The sequence below is a fragment of the Nicotiana attenuata genome, unplaced genomic scaffold, assembly GCF_001879085.1.
Source record: "Nicotiana attenuata strain UT unplaced genomic scaffold, NIATTr2, whole genome shotgun sequence".
In the NCBI taxonomy this organism is placed as follows: domain Eukaryota; kingdom Viridiplantae; phylum Streptophyta; class Magnoliopsida; order Solanales; family Solanaceae; genus Nicotiana; species Nicotiana attenuata.
In genome coordinates, this window is record NW_017670302.1 from 297,357 (window position 1) to 310,084 (window position 12,728).

The 12,728-nt window shown below is 41.3% G+C and overlaps 1 protein-coding gene across 1 annotated transcript; it reads right to left on the reverse strand.

Annotated features, from left to right (window-relative positions):
* Positions 1 to 8,405: 8,405 nt before the first annotated feature.
* On the reverse strand, positions 8,406 to 12,272 carry LOC109237499. The gene is made up of 3 exons (XM_019403814.1): positions 10,813 to 12,272; positions 9,269 to 9,811; positions 8,406 to 8,748 (listed from the first exon to the last, which is right to left on the reverse strand). The coding sequence occupies exons 1-3, from the start codon at positions 11,722 to 11,724 to the stop codon at positions 8,647 to 8,649; spliced, it is 1,557 nt and encodes a 518-aa protein (XP_019259359.1). The 5' UTR covers positions 11,725 to 12,272; the 3' UTR covers positions 8,406 to 8,646.
* Between the last annotated feature and the right edge of the window lie 456 nt (positions 12,273 to 12,728).

Genomic DNA, 12,728 nt, shown 5'->3' on the forward strand with positions numbered 1-12,728 from the left:
GGCCAGCCAGCAGCAGGCCGTCCCAAATGTTATGCCCCGATGTTATGCTCTTCCAGCCAGGCCTGAGGCTGAGGCTTCCGATGCAGTTATCACAGGTACGGTTCTGGTTTGTAGTAGGGATGCTTCAGTGCTATTTGATCCAGGGTCCACATACTCTTATGTGTCATCTTATTTTGCACCGTATCTGGTCATGCCTAGTGATTCTTTGAGTGCTCCTGTTTATGTGTCTACACCGGTGGGTGATTCTATTGTGGTAGATCGTGTTCATCGTTCTTGTGTACTTGTGATTGGAGGTCTTGAGACCCTAGTAGATTTGTTACTGTTGGACATGGTTGATTTTGATGTCATATTGGGGATGGACTGGTTATCACCATACCACGCTATCTTGGACTGTCATGCCAAGACTGTAACCTTAGCCCTGCCGGGTTTACCTCGTCTTGAGTGGAGAGGGACTCCTGGTCATTCTACCCGTAGTGTTATCTCATATATCGCGAATGGTCGAGAAGGGGTGTTTGGCCTATTTGGCATATGTTCGTGATTCTAGTGCGGAGGTTCCTTCTATGGACTCTGTGCCTGTTGTTCGTGAGTTTCCTGAGGTTTTCCCTTTAGACCTGCCGGGTATGCCACCCGACAGGGATATTGACTTCTGCATTGATTTGGCTCCGGGCACTCAGCCCATTTCTATTCCGCCGTAGCGTATGGCCCCTCCTGAGTTGAATGAATTGAAGAAGCAGTTGCAAGACTTGCCTGATAAGGGCTTTATTAGGCCTAGTGTCTCTCCTTGGGGTGCGCCGGTGTTGTTTGTTAAGAAGAAGGACGGATTGATGAGAATGTGTATAGATTACCGGTAATTGAACAAGGTCACAATCAAGAATAAGTACCCATTGCCGCGGAGTGATGATTTGTTTGACCAGCTTCAGGGTGCCCAAGTATTTTCTAAGATCGACTTGAGATCTGGCTACCATCAGTTGAGTATTAGGGCATCCGATGCCCCTAGGACAGCTTTCCGCACCCGGTACGGGCATTATGAGTTCTTGGTGATGTCATTGGATTGACAAATGCCCCAGTAGCTTTCATGGATTTGATGAACCGAGTGTTCAGACCTTACGTGGATTCGTTCGTGATAGTCTTCATTGATGATATTTTGATTTATTCCCGCAGCCGGGAGGAGCACGAGCAGCATCTGAGGGTGGTTCTTCAAACTCTGAGAGATAGTCAGTTGTATGTTAAGTTTTCGAAGTGTGAGTTCTGGTTGAGTTTAGTTGCATTCTTGGGTCACGTTGTTTAAGGGTATTCAGGTGGATCCGAAGAAGATAGAGGCAGTCAAAAACTGGCCTCGACCCACATCAGCTACAGAGATTCGGAGTTTCTTGGGTTTGGCAGGTTATTACCGTCGGTTTGTGGAGGGGTTTTCATCTATTGCAGCCCCTATGACCAGGTTGACCCAGAAGGGTGCCCAGTTCAAGTGGTCGGACGAGTGTGAGGCGAGCTTTCAGAAGCTCAAGACAGCTTTGACTACGGTGCCGGTGTTGGTTTTGCCCACAGGTTCAGGGCCATATACAGTTTATTGTGATGCATCTCATATTGGATGCGGTGTTGATGCAGGATGGCAAGGTCATTGCTTATGCTTCACGTCAGTTGAAGATTCACGAGAAGAATTATCCAGTTCACGATTTGGAGTTAGCAGCCATTGTCCACGCGCTAAAGATTTGGAGGCACTATCTATATGGCGTGGCATGTGAGGTGTTCATGGATCACAAGAGTCTACAGTATTTGTTCAAGCAGAAGGAGCTAAACTTGAGGCAGAGAAGGTGGTTGGAGCTATTGAAAGACTATGATGTCACCATCTTATATCATCCGGGGAAGGCAGATGTGGTGGCCGATGCTTTGAGTAGGAAGTCAGCCAGTATGGGCAGTCTTGCATATGTTCCGGTCGGTGAGAGGCCGCTTGCTTTGTATTTTCAGGCTTTGGCCAATCAATTCGTGAGGTTGGATGTCTCCGAGCCCATCCGTGTGTTAGCTTGCACAGTCGCCCGTTCTTCATTATTGGAGCGCATTCGAGATCGGCAGTATGATGATCCCCATTTGTGTGTCCTAAAGGACATGGTGCAGCACGGCGGTGCCAAGCAGGTCACAGTGGGATGATGGAGTTTTGAGGATGCAGGGTCGTATTTGTGTGCCTAATGTGGATGGACTTCGAGGGTTGATTCTAGAGGAGGCCCATAGTTCCCGGTACTCTATTCATCCGGGCGCCGCTAAGATGTATCAGGATTTGCGGCAGCATTATTGGTGGAGGAGGATGAAGAAGGATATTGTTGCGTATGTGGCTCGGTGTTTGAATTGTCAGCAGGTAAAGTACGAGCATCAGAGACCTGGTGGTTTGTTTCAGAGGATCGAGCTTCCCGAATGGAAGTGTGAGCGTATCACTATGGACTTTTGTTGCGACAAAACGCACTCACGCAAGTATACGCGGTCGTCAAGTAATAAAGTGACTAAAAGTCGGATGTCGATCCCACGAGGACTTGTGATTAACTATTAACTAAATTAGACTATCCTAATTATCTAAACAAGAATTAAACCTAGAAGTATTTGATTCTAAACTAATTAAGTAAAGAAATATAAATAATGAACTTTGAACAGAGGAGGAGCAGATTTTTATGTTATCAATGTAATGAAAACGATCTAGGGTTATGGGCTATCTAACATTCCTATTGTATTCTTCAATTGAATTGTCTAATTAATTTATCTAGTTTATTGGTTGACAGGGTTAATACTGCTCATAAGAATCTGTCGAGTTCTTACTCGCCTATTTAAGCTAACCTAACGCCTATATGTCTATGGAGTTAGAATAAACAAGAACGCATTTATAATTCCTGTAAATCAACCAAGCAAGGCGATTAGGTATATGTCTATCCTAACCGCGAATCCGTTCCCCGATGCCCAGGTTCAAGAACTTGCTCTACTCAATCCTATATGCAATCTAGAATTTCCACTTTCGAGTTCAACTCTAGATTCGTAGATAGTATTCAATTGGTGATCAAGCAATCAAATAATTAAGTGCAGGATTGAATAAATAAACCAATATGATAAACTAAGAAATCAAAATCAATATCCGAATAACAATAGTCATGAAAGAACCACAACCCTAGAACGTGAAGTTTAGCTCCACATAGACATGGTAGCAAAACAACAAATCATACAAAGAAACATAAAAAGACTAAGTTGGTGGAAGAAAAGATGAAACCCGGCCTCCACGGCGGCTCTGTGCTTGTGTTTTCCTCTCAAAAACGTCCTCCTCTGCCTCCTTAGGTCTAAATTATCTCAAAAGTATGTCCAACCTCTCCAAAATAGCGCTTTACATGTATTTATACCATGTAGGGTCGGGCCCAGACGAAAACACCTTCTCCCGTGCGAACTAGGACTCTGGCTCTGTAAATTTTGTACAGCCGCGCCGCACCCTGCGGCGCGCTAGTGGAGATTATCAGCAGCCTCAACTTTTCGCATCAGGCAGCATTTTACACTGCTGCGCCGCACCTTGCAGCGCACGATGCGGCGCGGCAGTGTAATTTTCTCAGAGTGAACTTATTTCGTCCTCTTTTAACATCCGGACTTGGTACACGACCTCCAAACACGATCCCAGCTTAATTCCTTGGGCTTTTACTCAGAATTCAAAGCTCCAAATCACTTGAATTCATTCCATAACATCTACATAGCTCGGAATCACTCCTACAAGGCATAAAACACACCATTAGTGCTAAACACTAGCGATTAAAACTCAAACTCAATTAAAGTGCAGTAAATTGGAGTGTAATAATCGACTAAAATACGTAATTACAGCCTATCATCAACTTTGTTGCTGGACTCCCACGGACTCAGAGGAAGTTCGATGCAGTGTGGGTTATTGTCGATAGGCTCACCAAGTCAGCGCATTTCATTCCTGTGGCAGTCTCCTATTCTTCTGAGAGGTTAGCTGAGATCTATATCCGGGAGATTGTTCGTCTTCATGGTGTGCCCGTTTCCGTCATTTCTGATTGAGGTACGCAATTTACCTCACATTTCTAGCGGGCAGTTCAGCGTGAGTTGAGCACACGGGTCGAGTTGAGCATAGCATTTCATCCTCAGACGGATGGTAGTCTGAGTGTACTATTCAGATTTTGGAGGATATGCTCCGAGCTTGTGTTATTGACTTTGGAGGCTCGTGGGGCCAGTTTTTTCCTTTAGCGGAGTTTGCCTACAACAACAGTTACCAGTCGAGCATTCAGATGGCTCATTATAAGGTTTTATGTGGTAGGCAGTGTCGGTCACCGGTTGGGTGGTTTGAGTCGGGAGAGGCTCGGTTGTTGGGTACGGATCTAGTACGGAATGCCTTGGACAAGGTCAGGATCATTCAGGATAGGCTTCGTACAACTCAGTCCAGGCAAAAGAGTTATGCCGACCGTAAGGTTCGTGATGTGGCATTCATGGTCGGCGAGTGAGTGTTGCTTCGGGTGTCGCCCATGAAGGGCGTGATGAGATTTGGAAAGAAGGGCAAGCATAGCCCTAGGTTCATTGGCCCGTTTGAGATTCTTGATCGAGTGGGAGAGGTGGCTTACAGACTTGCGTTGTCGCCGAGTTTATCCCCATGCATCCAGTGTTTCATGTGTCCATATGCTGCGGAAGTATCACGCCGATCCATCCCACGTGTTAGATTTCAGCACTGTCCAGTTGGACAAGCACTTGTCCTATGAGGAGGAGCCAGTAGCTATTCTAGACCGGTAGGTTCCTAAGTTGAGATCGAAGAGTTTCCCTTCTGTTCGTGTTCAGTGGAGAGGTCAGCCTGCTGAGGCATCGACCTGGGAGTCCGAGTACGATATGCGGAGCCGATATCCCCATCTTTTCCCCGACTCAGGTACTTCTTTTCTATGTCCGTTCGAGGACGAACGGTTATTTTAGAGGTGGAGAATGTGATGACCCAAAAGGTCATCACTTGTTTTAGAAATAAATTCTGTGTTCCGAGGCCTAGAAACCTCCTTTTTGTTTCACCTTGATTTGTGTGTGCAGTCCGGGCGTGTATCAGGAAAGCCATTATGTGAAAATCTGTGAAAAATGATGAATTTTGCCTTTAAAATGAATTTAGGTTGACTTCGGTCAACATTTTGGGTAAACGGATCCGGACCCGTGATTTGACGGTCCCGGAGGGTCCGTCGGAAAATATGGGACTTGGGCGTATGCCCGAAATCGAATTCCGAGGTCCCAATCCCGAGAATAAATTTTTAAAGAAAATTATTTTCTAGAATATATATGAGTTTTTGGAAATAAAATATGTTTGAATTTGATGGTATCGGGCCCGTATTTTGGTTCCGGAGCCCGGTACAAGTTTGACATAATAATTTGGTTGAATTTGAAAAAATTTGGTAAAGATCGGAATTGGTTTGGTATAAAATGGACTTAAAGTTGAGAAATTGGAAATTTTGGTGTTCTTGAAGGATTTCATGAATTTGGGGTTCAATTCAAAGTTGTTGATGTTATTTTGATGATTTGATTGCACGAGCAGGTATGTATGACATCTTTAGGTTGGTGTGCATGCTTGGTTTGGAGCCTCGAGGGCTCGGGTGAGTTTTGGATAGGCCACGGAGTGAATTTGGACTTAGGAAATTGCTGGTATGTTGCAGGTCTGCAAGCTTCGCAAATGCGAGATCACAAATGCGAATAAAACATCGCAAATACGAAAGTCGACCTGGGCTGCTTTGGTCGCAAATGCGATGTTCATGTCGCAAAAGCGATTTCACATTTGCGAAGGGTCCCTCGCAAATGCGAAGGTGACCAGAATTGAACTTGGTCGCAAATGCGACAAAAATCTTCGCATTTGCGAATTGAGCAGTTTTCTGAGGGGTTCGCAATTGCGAACCCTGGTCGCAATTGCGCCATCTGCAACCTGCAAAATCATAACTTAGACGCATTTTCAACTATTTTTACAACCTTTTCAAAACCTAAACACCTTTGGGCGATTTTTCAAAGACAACTATTCTTCCAAATCGATTGTAAGTCATTTCTAACTCGTTTTCTTTAATCTCTAACATCTTTTTACATGATTTCAACTCAAAATCAAGGGTTTTCATGGGGGAAATTGGGTGTTTTGGATAGAACTTAGGATTTTCGAATTTTGGGAATTTGGACCTCGATTTGAGGTCCGATTTCCAAAAAAAATTATATATTTGAGTTCGTGGGTGAATGGGTAAACGGATTTTGGTTCGAACCTCAGGTTTTGACCATGTGGGGCCCGGGGTCGATTTTTGACTTTTTGGGAAAAACTTTAGAAAATCTATTTTCATGCATTAGAATTGATTTATTTAGCATTTATTGATATATTTAAGTAACTTGTGGCTAGATACAAGCAAATTGGTGGTGGAATCAAGAGGGAAAGCGGTAGTTGAGACTTGAATTGTGTTCGAGGCATCGAGGTAAGTGTTTGGTCTAACCTTAGCTTGAGGGATTAGGAGTTATGTCTTATTTGCTATGTGTTAACTGTGGAGTACGACATATAGGTATGGTGGCGAGTATCTATACGTCGGTGTCAAGCATGCCCGTGAGTCTTGTATTGTAATTGTTGTGACTCCGTCGTGGTTTATTCATGCTTAATATGATGATTTGTATTATTGTTCCCTTGTTGGGATGTTGTTGTTATATCATTGTTCCCTTGCCGGGATATTGTTGTTATATTATTGTTCCCTTGCCGGGATGTTGTTGTTATATTATTGTTCTCTTGCCGGGATGTTGTTGCTGTATTATTGTTCCCTTGCCGGGATTCTTCTATGATTGGTGTTGATATATGAAATAGGAGCGGGTTGCACGCCTGCAACGAGATATGTGAAATGGGAGCGGGTTGCACGCCTACAACAGTATTATATGAAATGGGAGCGGGTTGCACGCCTGCAACGGTAATATATAAAATGGGAACGGGTTGCATACCTGCAACGGTAATATATGAAATGGGAGCGGGTTGCACGCCTCCAACGGTAATATATGAAATGGGAGCAGGTTACACGCCTGCAACGAGATATATGAAATGGGAGCGGGTTGCACGTCTGCAACGAGATATATGAAATGGGAGCGGGTTGCACGCCTGCAACGAGATACATGAAATGGGAGCGGGTTGTACACCTGCAACGAGAAAGAAATGGAAGTGAATACTGTGTTTGTTTCTCTTATTCTTGTTAGCAATTGAATTTAGGTTTCCTTACATTCCTCTTTGGTATTCTGTTGTTATCTGATACTCCCCGCAGCATGCTTTTTCCCTCCCCTCTTTAACTGTAAATATCCGCCTTTATTCCGCTGTATATGATTTAACTGCACAGATTTATTTGGTAGTCTGGTCCTAGCCTCGTCACTACTTCGCCGAGGTTAGGCTAGGCACTTACCTGCACATGGGGTCGGTTGTGCTGATACTACACTCTGTACTGTGTGCAGATGCTGATACCGGAGCGTTTGGACCGCAGTGAGGGTGCTGTCTTCAGTCCATTCAGGCGACCCGAGGTAGTCCTGCAGGTGTCCGCAGGCCTTGGCGTCTCCTTCTATCTTTTTCTACTGTTTCCTCTATGTATTTCTGAAACAGTTTGTATTTATTTTTCGGACCTTTATTTGTAGTACTCTTAGACAGTCTGTGAAATTGTGACACCAGACTTGGGTAGCTTTTAGTTATGGAATTGTGTCGGAAATATTTAAATCGTTACATTTCTTTTCTTCGCTTATTTAATTCCATTGTTTATATGATGTTGTTCACCATTGTCGAAGGATTAAAACTAAAGAAAAAAAGTTAAGTAATTGGAACAATTGGCTTGCCCAGCTTCCATTATAGGCGCCATCATGACCCCCGAGGGTGAGAAATCTGAATCGTGACAATAACACATGCACACCACTGGGGGTGGCAAATAGCGGGTCGAGTCGGACATGGGCGGGTCGAAAAGGGATAATGCAAAAGCGAATAAAATATCCGACCCAGCCCATATTTAATACAGATAGAAAATGGATTAACGGGTGTATAATATGGATATCCATATTATCCATGACTTCTTGTATATGATCACATTTTGGAGGATTTCTAGTCTTTTCCAAATTTATGAAACTCACAATTTGAGTCTTTGCAATATAAAAGTTAAGCACATTGGTTATCTATGTTTTAAATTAATATTATGGTTCTTATCCATATTTGATTCTTTTTAAAAAGTTTATTATCCAACCTATATTTCAATGAATAATATGGACCTATATTTTAGTAAATAATATGGACCTATATTTGTTTCTTTTATCATTTGCCACCACTACACACCACTACAGTATAAACTTCACCTTCTTCAATATTAGTCATGCACATTAACTTACCCAAAGAAAAGCAGAGGCAGTAACCATCAAGAATGAAAGACTTTTGAAACCCAAGAAAAGGGATTAATATTATTAAAAAATTACAGAATTCTATGCTATACTAACCTCACTTAAGAATGTCAAGTATACAACTAAGACATTTTACAATAGCTATTTTTTTCCCCAAGTGGCTATAAGTGGAACTTGGAAATCCAAGAAAATAAGTTCAATAAATTAATGAAGAAATAGAGGTGACAGTAAATTGGGCAGCAGAAGATAGAATAAAAGGATGGGCTGACACATTATGCATCATAATACTTCACTGACTTCATCTTCCTTACATGCACCCACATCCACCACCATGCTTTTCTTCTTTGAGCTCAAGACTCTGCAACAATTCCTCCTTGGAGACTGTCCAATAGTAATATACAGTCATTATAAGTAGAAATCAAGTGCCCTCTAAATAAAACAATGGTACTAAGTTTTTGGCATTTGCCAATGCCGTAGCAATGCTCCTAGCTATTGGTTTTGTTCAGTTAGCTTACTAACAAAATATACTTTTCGAAAATCAAGATAATATATCAATTCAAAACTACCCCTTTACAGGACTAAGATATCATTCCAAACACAGGTATGCTCATTGCAAGAGCTCAGTCAAATCACATGTAACCTCTAATGACAAAATTAGCTTAGCTATATGCAAAACCATGGTAAAAAACAGTTCTTGACCATACTAAGCTCCCACTATGCGCGGGATCCGGGGAAGGGCCGGACCACAAGGGTCTATTGTACGCAGTCTTACCCTGCATTTCTGCAAGAGGCTCTTTCCACGGCTCGATGGCAGCAACTTTACCAGTTATGCCAAGGTTCTCCTACTTGATGATTATATATGAAGCCAAATAAATCAAATGCACGATAAGGACGGACTTACCCTATCCCATAAGTGGGGGTCTGGCTTCTTGTAAACCTGTATTCTCTCAACATCGGCAGGGTTAGCCATTTTCCATCTGCATAGTGGATGAGGAATTCGATGACGAGTATACTGACTCAAAGTCTGGTTGCCGGAAGAATCCATTTTTGCGCTTGACATGTAAAATACAAAAGGCTTTTGACACGGGTTACGCATAACAGGCCTTGTGTTAAAAGCATATGCCTTGTAATCTGCTCTTCTATACCAGTTTAAGAAAGTCCTTGATGGCATTTCTATTTCACGGGGAGACAGAACTCCACGAAATATTTGTACTGCAAATCCCCACGACACTGAAATAGTCCAACTATTAACTTTGTCATAGCAAATGGATTGCTGCATAATACCAGCTGAGTCGAGTTTCATTGGAACTGTAAGCTGCTTTAAAGCCTGCACTTGAGTCACATTGGGAAAGATTGGCTCCACCACATCAAGATGGTGCAATGATACCAATGGTGCTACAGGATGTGATGCTAGCAACCCGAATAAGTTCCCGTACACATCGTACTGCATTCCCATCCACCAACAACAAATCTTAGTCAGATTGAATGGAACAGTCTTTCATGACTGAAAAAATAGACATTTTAAATATGTAACTATAACTAAGCTACAATCCACAATCACTTCTTCAACAAGCATATGCAAATACCAAAATGCAGTAAAAAAGAATAAATAAAATCTACCATATTCATTGCACGAGGTCATGTATGCTTGCTATGCTTGCATCAGGCAGTTGAATGGATACTCCATTATGCCGTTAATCAAACATACAATCAGAGCTAGCAGCACTCACACCGATCCAATGAACGAATCACATTCCACATCATTAATTCTAGAATTTAAATCATTTGTGTAAATATATTAACGGGACAATTCCACCTGAATACTCAAGGAGAAAAAACAACACATTCTAACAACCATTATCTCACGACAACCAATTAGCTGAAATCTGATATGAAACAGACTCCTCTGTTTTCTTTTTTGGTGTGAGCTCACATTAAAAAAAGTTATCTTTAAAACACTTTAGCTCGATTAACACTTATAAATAAAAGGGTAATGCTGCAATGGTATAAAATACTCCACGCCTCTAGGACTAACCTTTTGGCAAAAGAGTAGTTTATCCCATTGTTATTCACAAACAACTCGCATTGTTAAAGTAAGTAGGCTAAAGTACTAAACCTTACAGAATAAGCTGGCCAAATTCAAGAGAGCAACAAGTTCTACATTATCAAGCAACAACTATTATATTCTTACTCCCATATTAAAAACCAATTATGGATAATCAGTGCAATAAAAAGAAAGGTAAAATTAACATAACATAGAAGGAAGAATGCGAGGGGAGCCTTGGCATAACGGGTTGTTGCCATGTGACCAAGAGGTCACGGGTAGGTGAGGCTACGTACAATAAACCCTTGTAGCCTGGCCCTTCACGGGACCCGCGCATAGCTGGAGCAGTGCACCGGACGGCCCTTCTTTTTCCTTTAATAGAAGGAAGAAAGCAGACTAACCTGGTGAAAACCGAGTTCTTTGGTGAGTGGAACACCGAGTTCAGCCATACAAGCCTGCATTCTATCATCAGAACCATAAAGTCCAGGATACCTTTGTATACACCTATCTTGCATTTTATCAAGAGCCTTAGCCAAAGGATAACTAATTGCAAAACCACCACCCCCATATGCCATACTATAAGAAAAATATATATTCTGCAAATGACTCTCACTTAAACTCCCTATATAATAATATTGATTATGATCGTACTTATTCAATATCCTCAACAAATTATCCGTTACAAAAACAGTGTCGTCATCACCCATTACAAACCACCTCACATTTTCCATCCCTAACCTTAATGTCTCCGAAACAATCCTCGATATTCGAATCGCCGACCGGTGCCCCTGCCGGTTTTTATAGGCAAAATGTGAAGTGTCACCTGAAATTCTCACTTCAGGGAGTGAATCAGTTTCGTTTTTCAATATTTTCACTGAATTATCCAACCAAACAATCCCTCTCATTTTCTTCTCGGGCTTCCACCATAGCTTAATATATTCTTTCCTCTTGTTCCACAGCTTGGCTGAAGCTGCAATGCCAAAAACTACGTGCTCTAATTCAGTTTTCACCACTTTATTTTCTTGTAAAAATCTTGCTTTATCTACACCAACTGATGCATTGGAGTTGATTTGTGAGTGAATAATTGGCAAAATATTAGAGCTGCTGTGGGTGAAAACGTCGTCGTTACAAGGTGGAGAAGAGGAAAGAAGCTTAAGAGTGTAAACAACATAAGTAGCTGATACAAAAAGTATAAGCCATACCATGAGTTTAGGCACAGCAATAATCGAAAAAGGTGTACCAGAAGAGCTTCTCATTTGATCCCAAATTATTTTTTCTGAATCTTTTTCTTTCTGGGTCAGTTTCATTGTCATTTTTTGCAACCCAAAAAGAAAAATGCCAAACAAAAAAGGAAAAAAAAAATAAAAAGATGGCAAAATATTAGTCGAGCTGAACAAAAGATAGCAAAATATGTGTTAAGCTTTAGAAGGTACAATTCTATTGTAGTGAAGACAGTTAGCTATAGGTGAGGAATAAGGATCTTTTTTAAGCCAAAATCTCGGCTAGTTTTGTTACTTTGGGAATGATTTTTTACGGTATTTTAGAAATATTGTTAGATCTGCTGAAGAAAATTTGTAAATAAAAAAAAGGAAGGAGAAGAATGGAAAATGCAATGTAGGTTTTAAGAAGGCGGCATGCATTGGGGTTTTGCAACGCCGCTATGGAGAAGAGCAATACACTTATGGCGGAGAAAAGGAAAGCTGTTGGTTAAGTTTCATGATCTTTCCATATCATAAATACGATGTTTTTGTCATTAAAATATGACAAATGATGGTTCTATAGATCGATTTGTGTGTACTAAATACGTAAGTCGCACTTTTTTAATTATGTCTCTATCTCTCTCACAGGAATTGTGTGTCTGTATGTGTGTGAGAGAGAGATGGGGAGTCTGACATCTTAAGCTTAGGTACTCAAAAGCGTGTGTATTGAAGACACGTAGTACTGAGTATTGGTCCATTGCGTCGGTGATTTGGCCTGATGTGAGGAAAAAGAAATAAATGTTCCTATTTCCCTTATTTTTGGCTTTCTACATTACTTACTCATAATTGCCAATGCTTTTTTGGCTATTACCAGTGGCAAAATATAAATATATTAAGCTATTTGCATAGTGTAATATTTGGATGCTAATCTGACTTGGTTTTAGCACGAGTTGTGAAAGAAAAACTATTAAAATATTAACTGAGAAATTCAAACAATAAAATTATCGACTTGGAACAATAAGCTGAATTTGTATTTCAAAAATTAGTAAATGCCATAAAATTATTTTATTATTATTATTATATCAAATAAACCAAATAGAAAATCAATAAGAGAACAT

Excerpts from the sequence above, each read along its gene's own strand:
- LOC109237499 (XM_019403814.1), bottom strand. The coding sequence starts at position 11,724 with ATGACAATGAAACTGACCCAGAAAGAAAAAGATTCAGAAAAAATAATT. Across the intron at positions 9,812-10,812 it reads AAGAACTCGGTTTTCACCAG|TACGATGTGTACGGGAACTT; the intron begins GTTAGTCTGCTT and ends ATGGGAATGCAG. Across the intron at positions 8,749-9,268 it reads ACCCCCACTTATGGGATAGG|TCTCCAAGGAGGAATTGTTG; the intron begins GTAAGTCCGTCC and ends ACTATTGGACAG.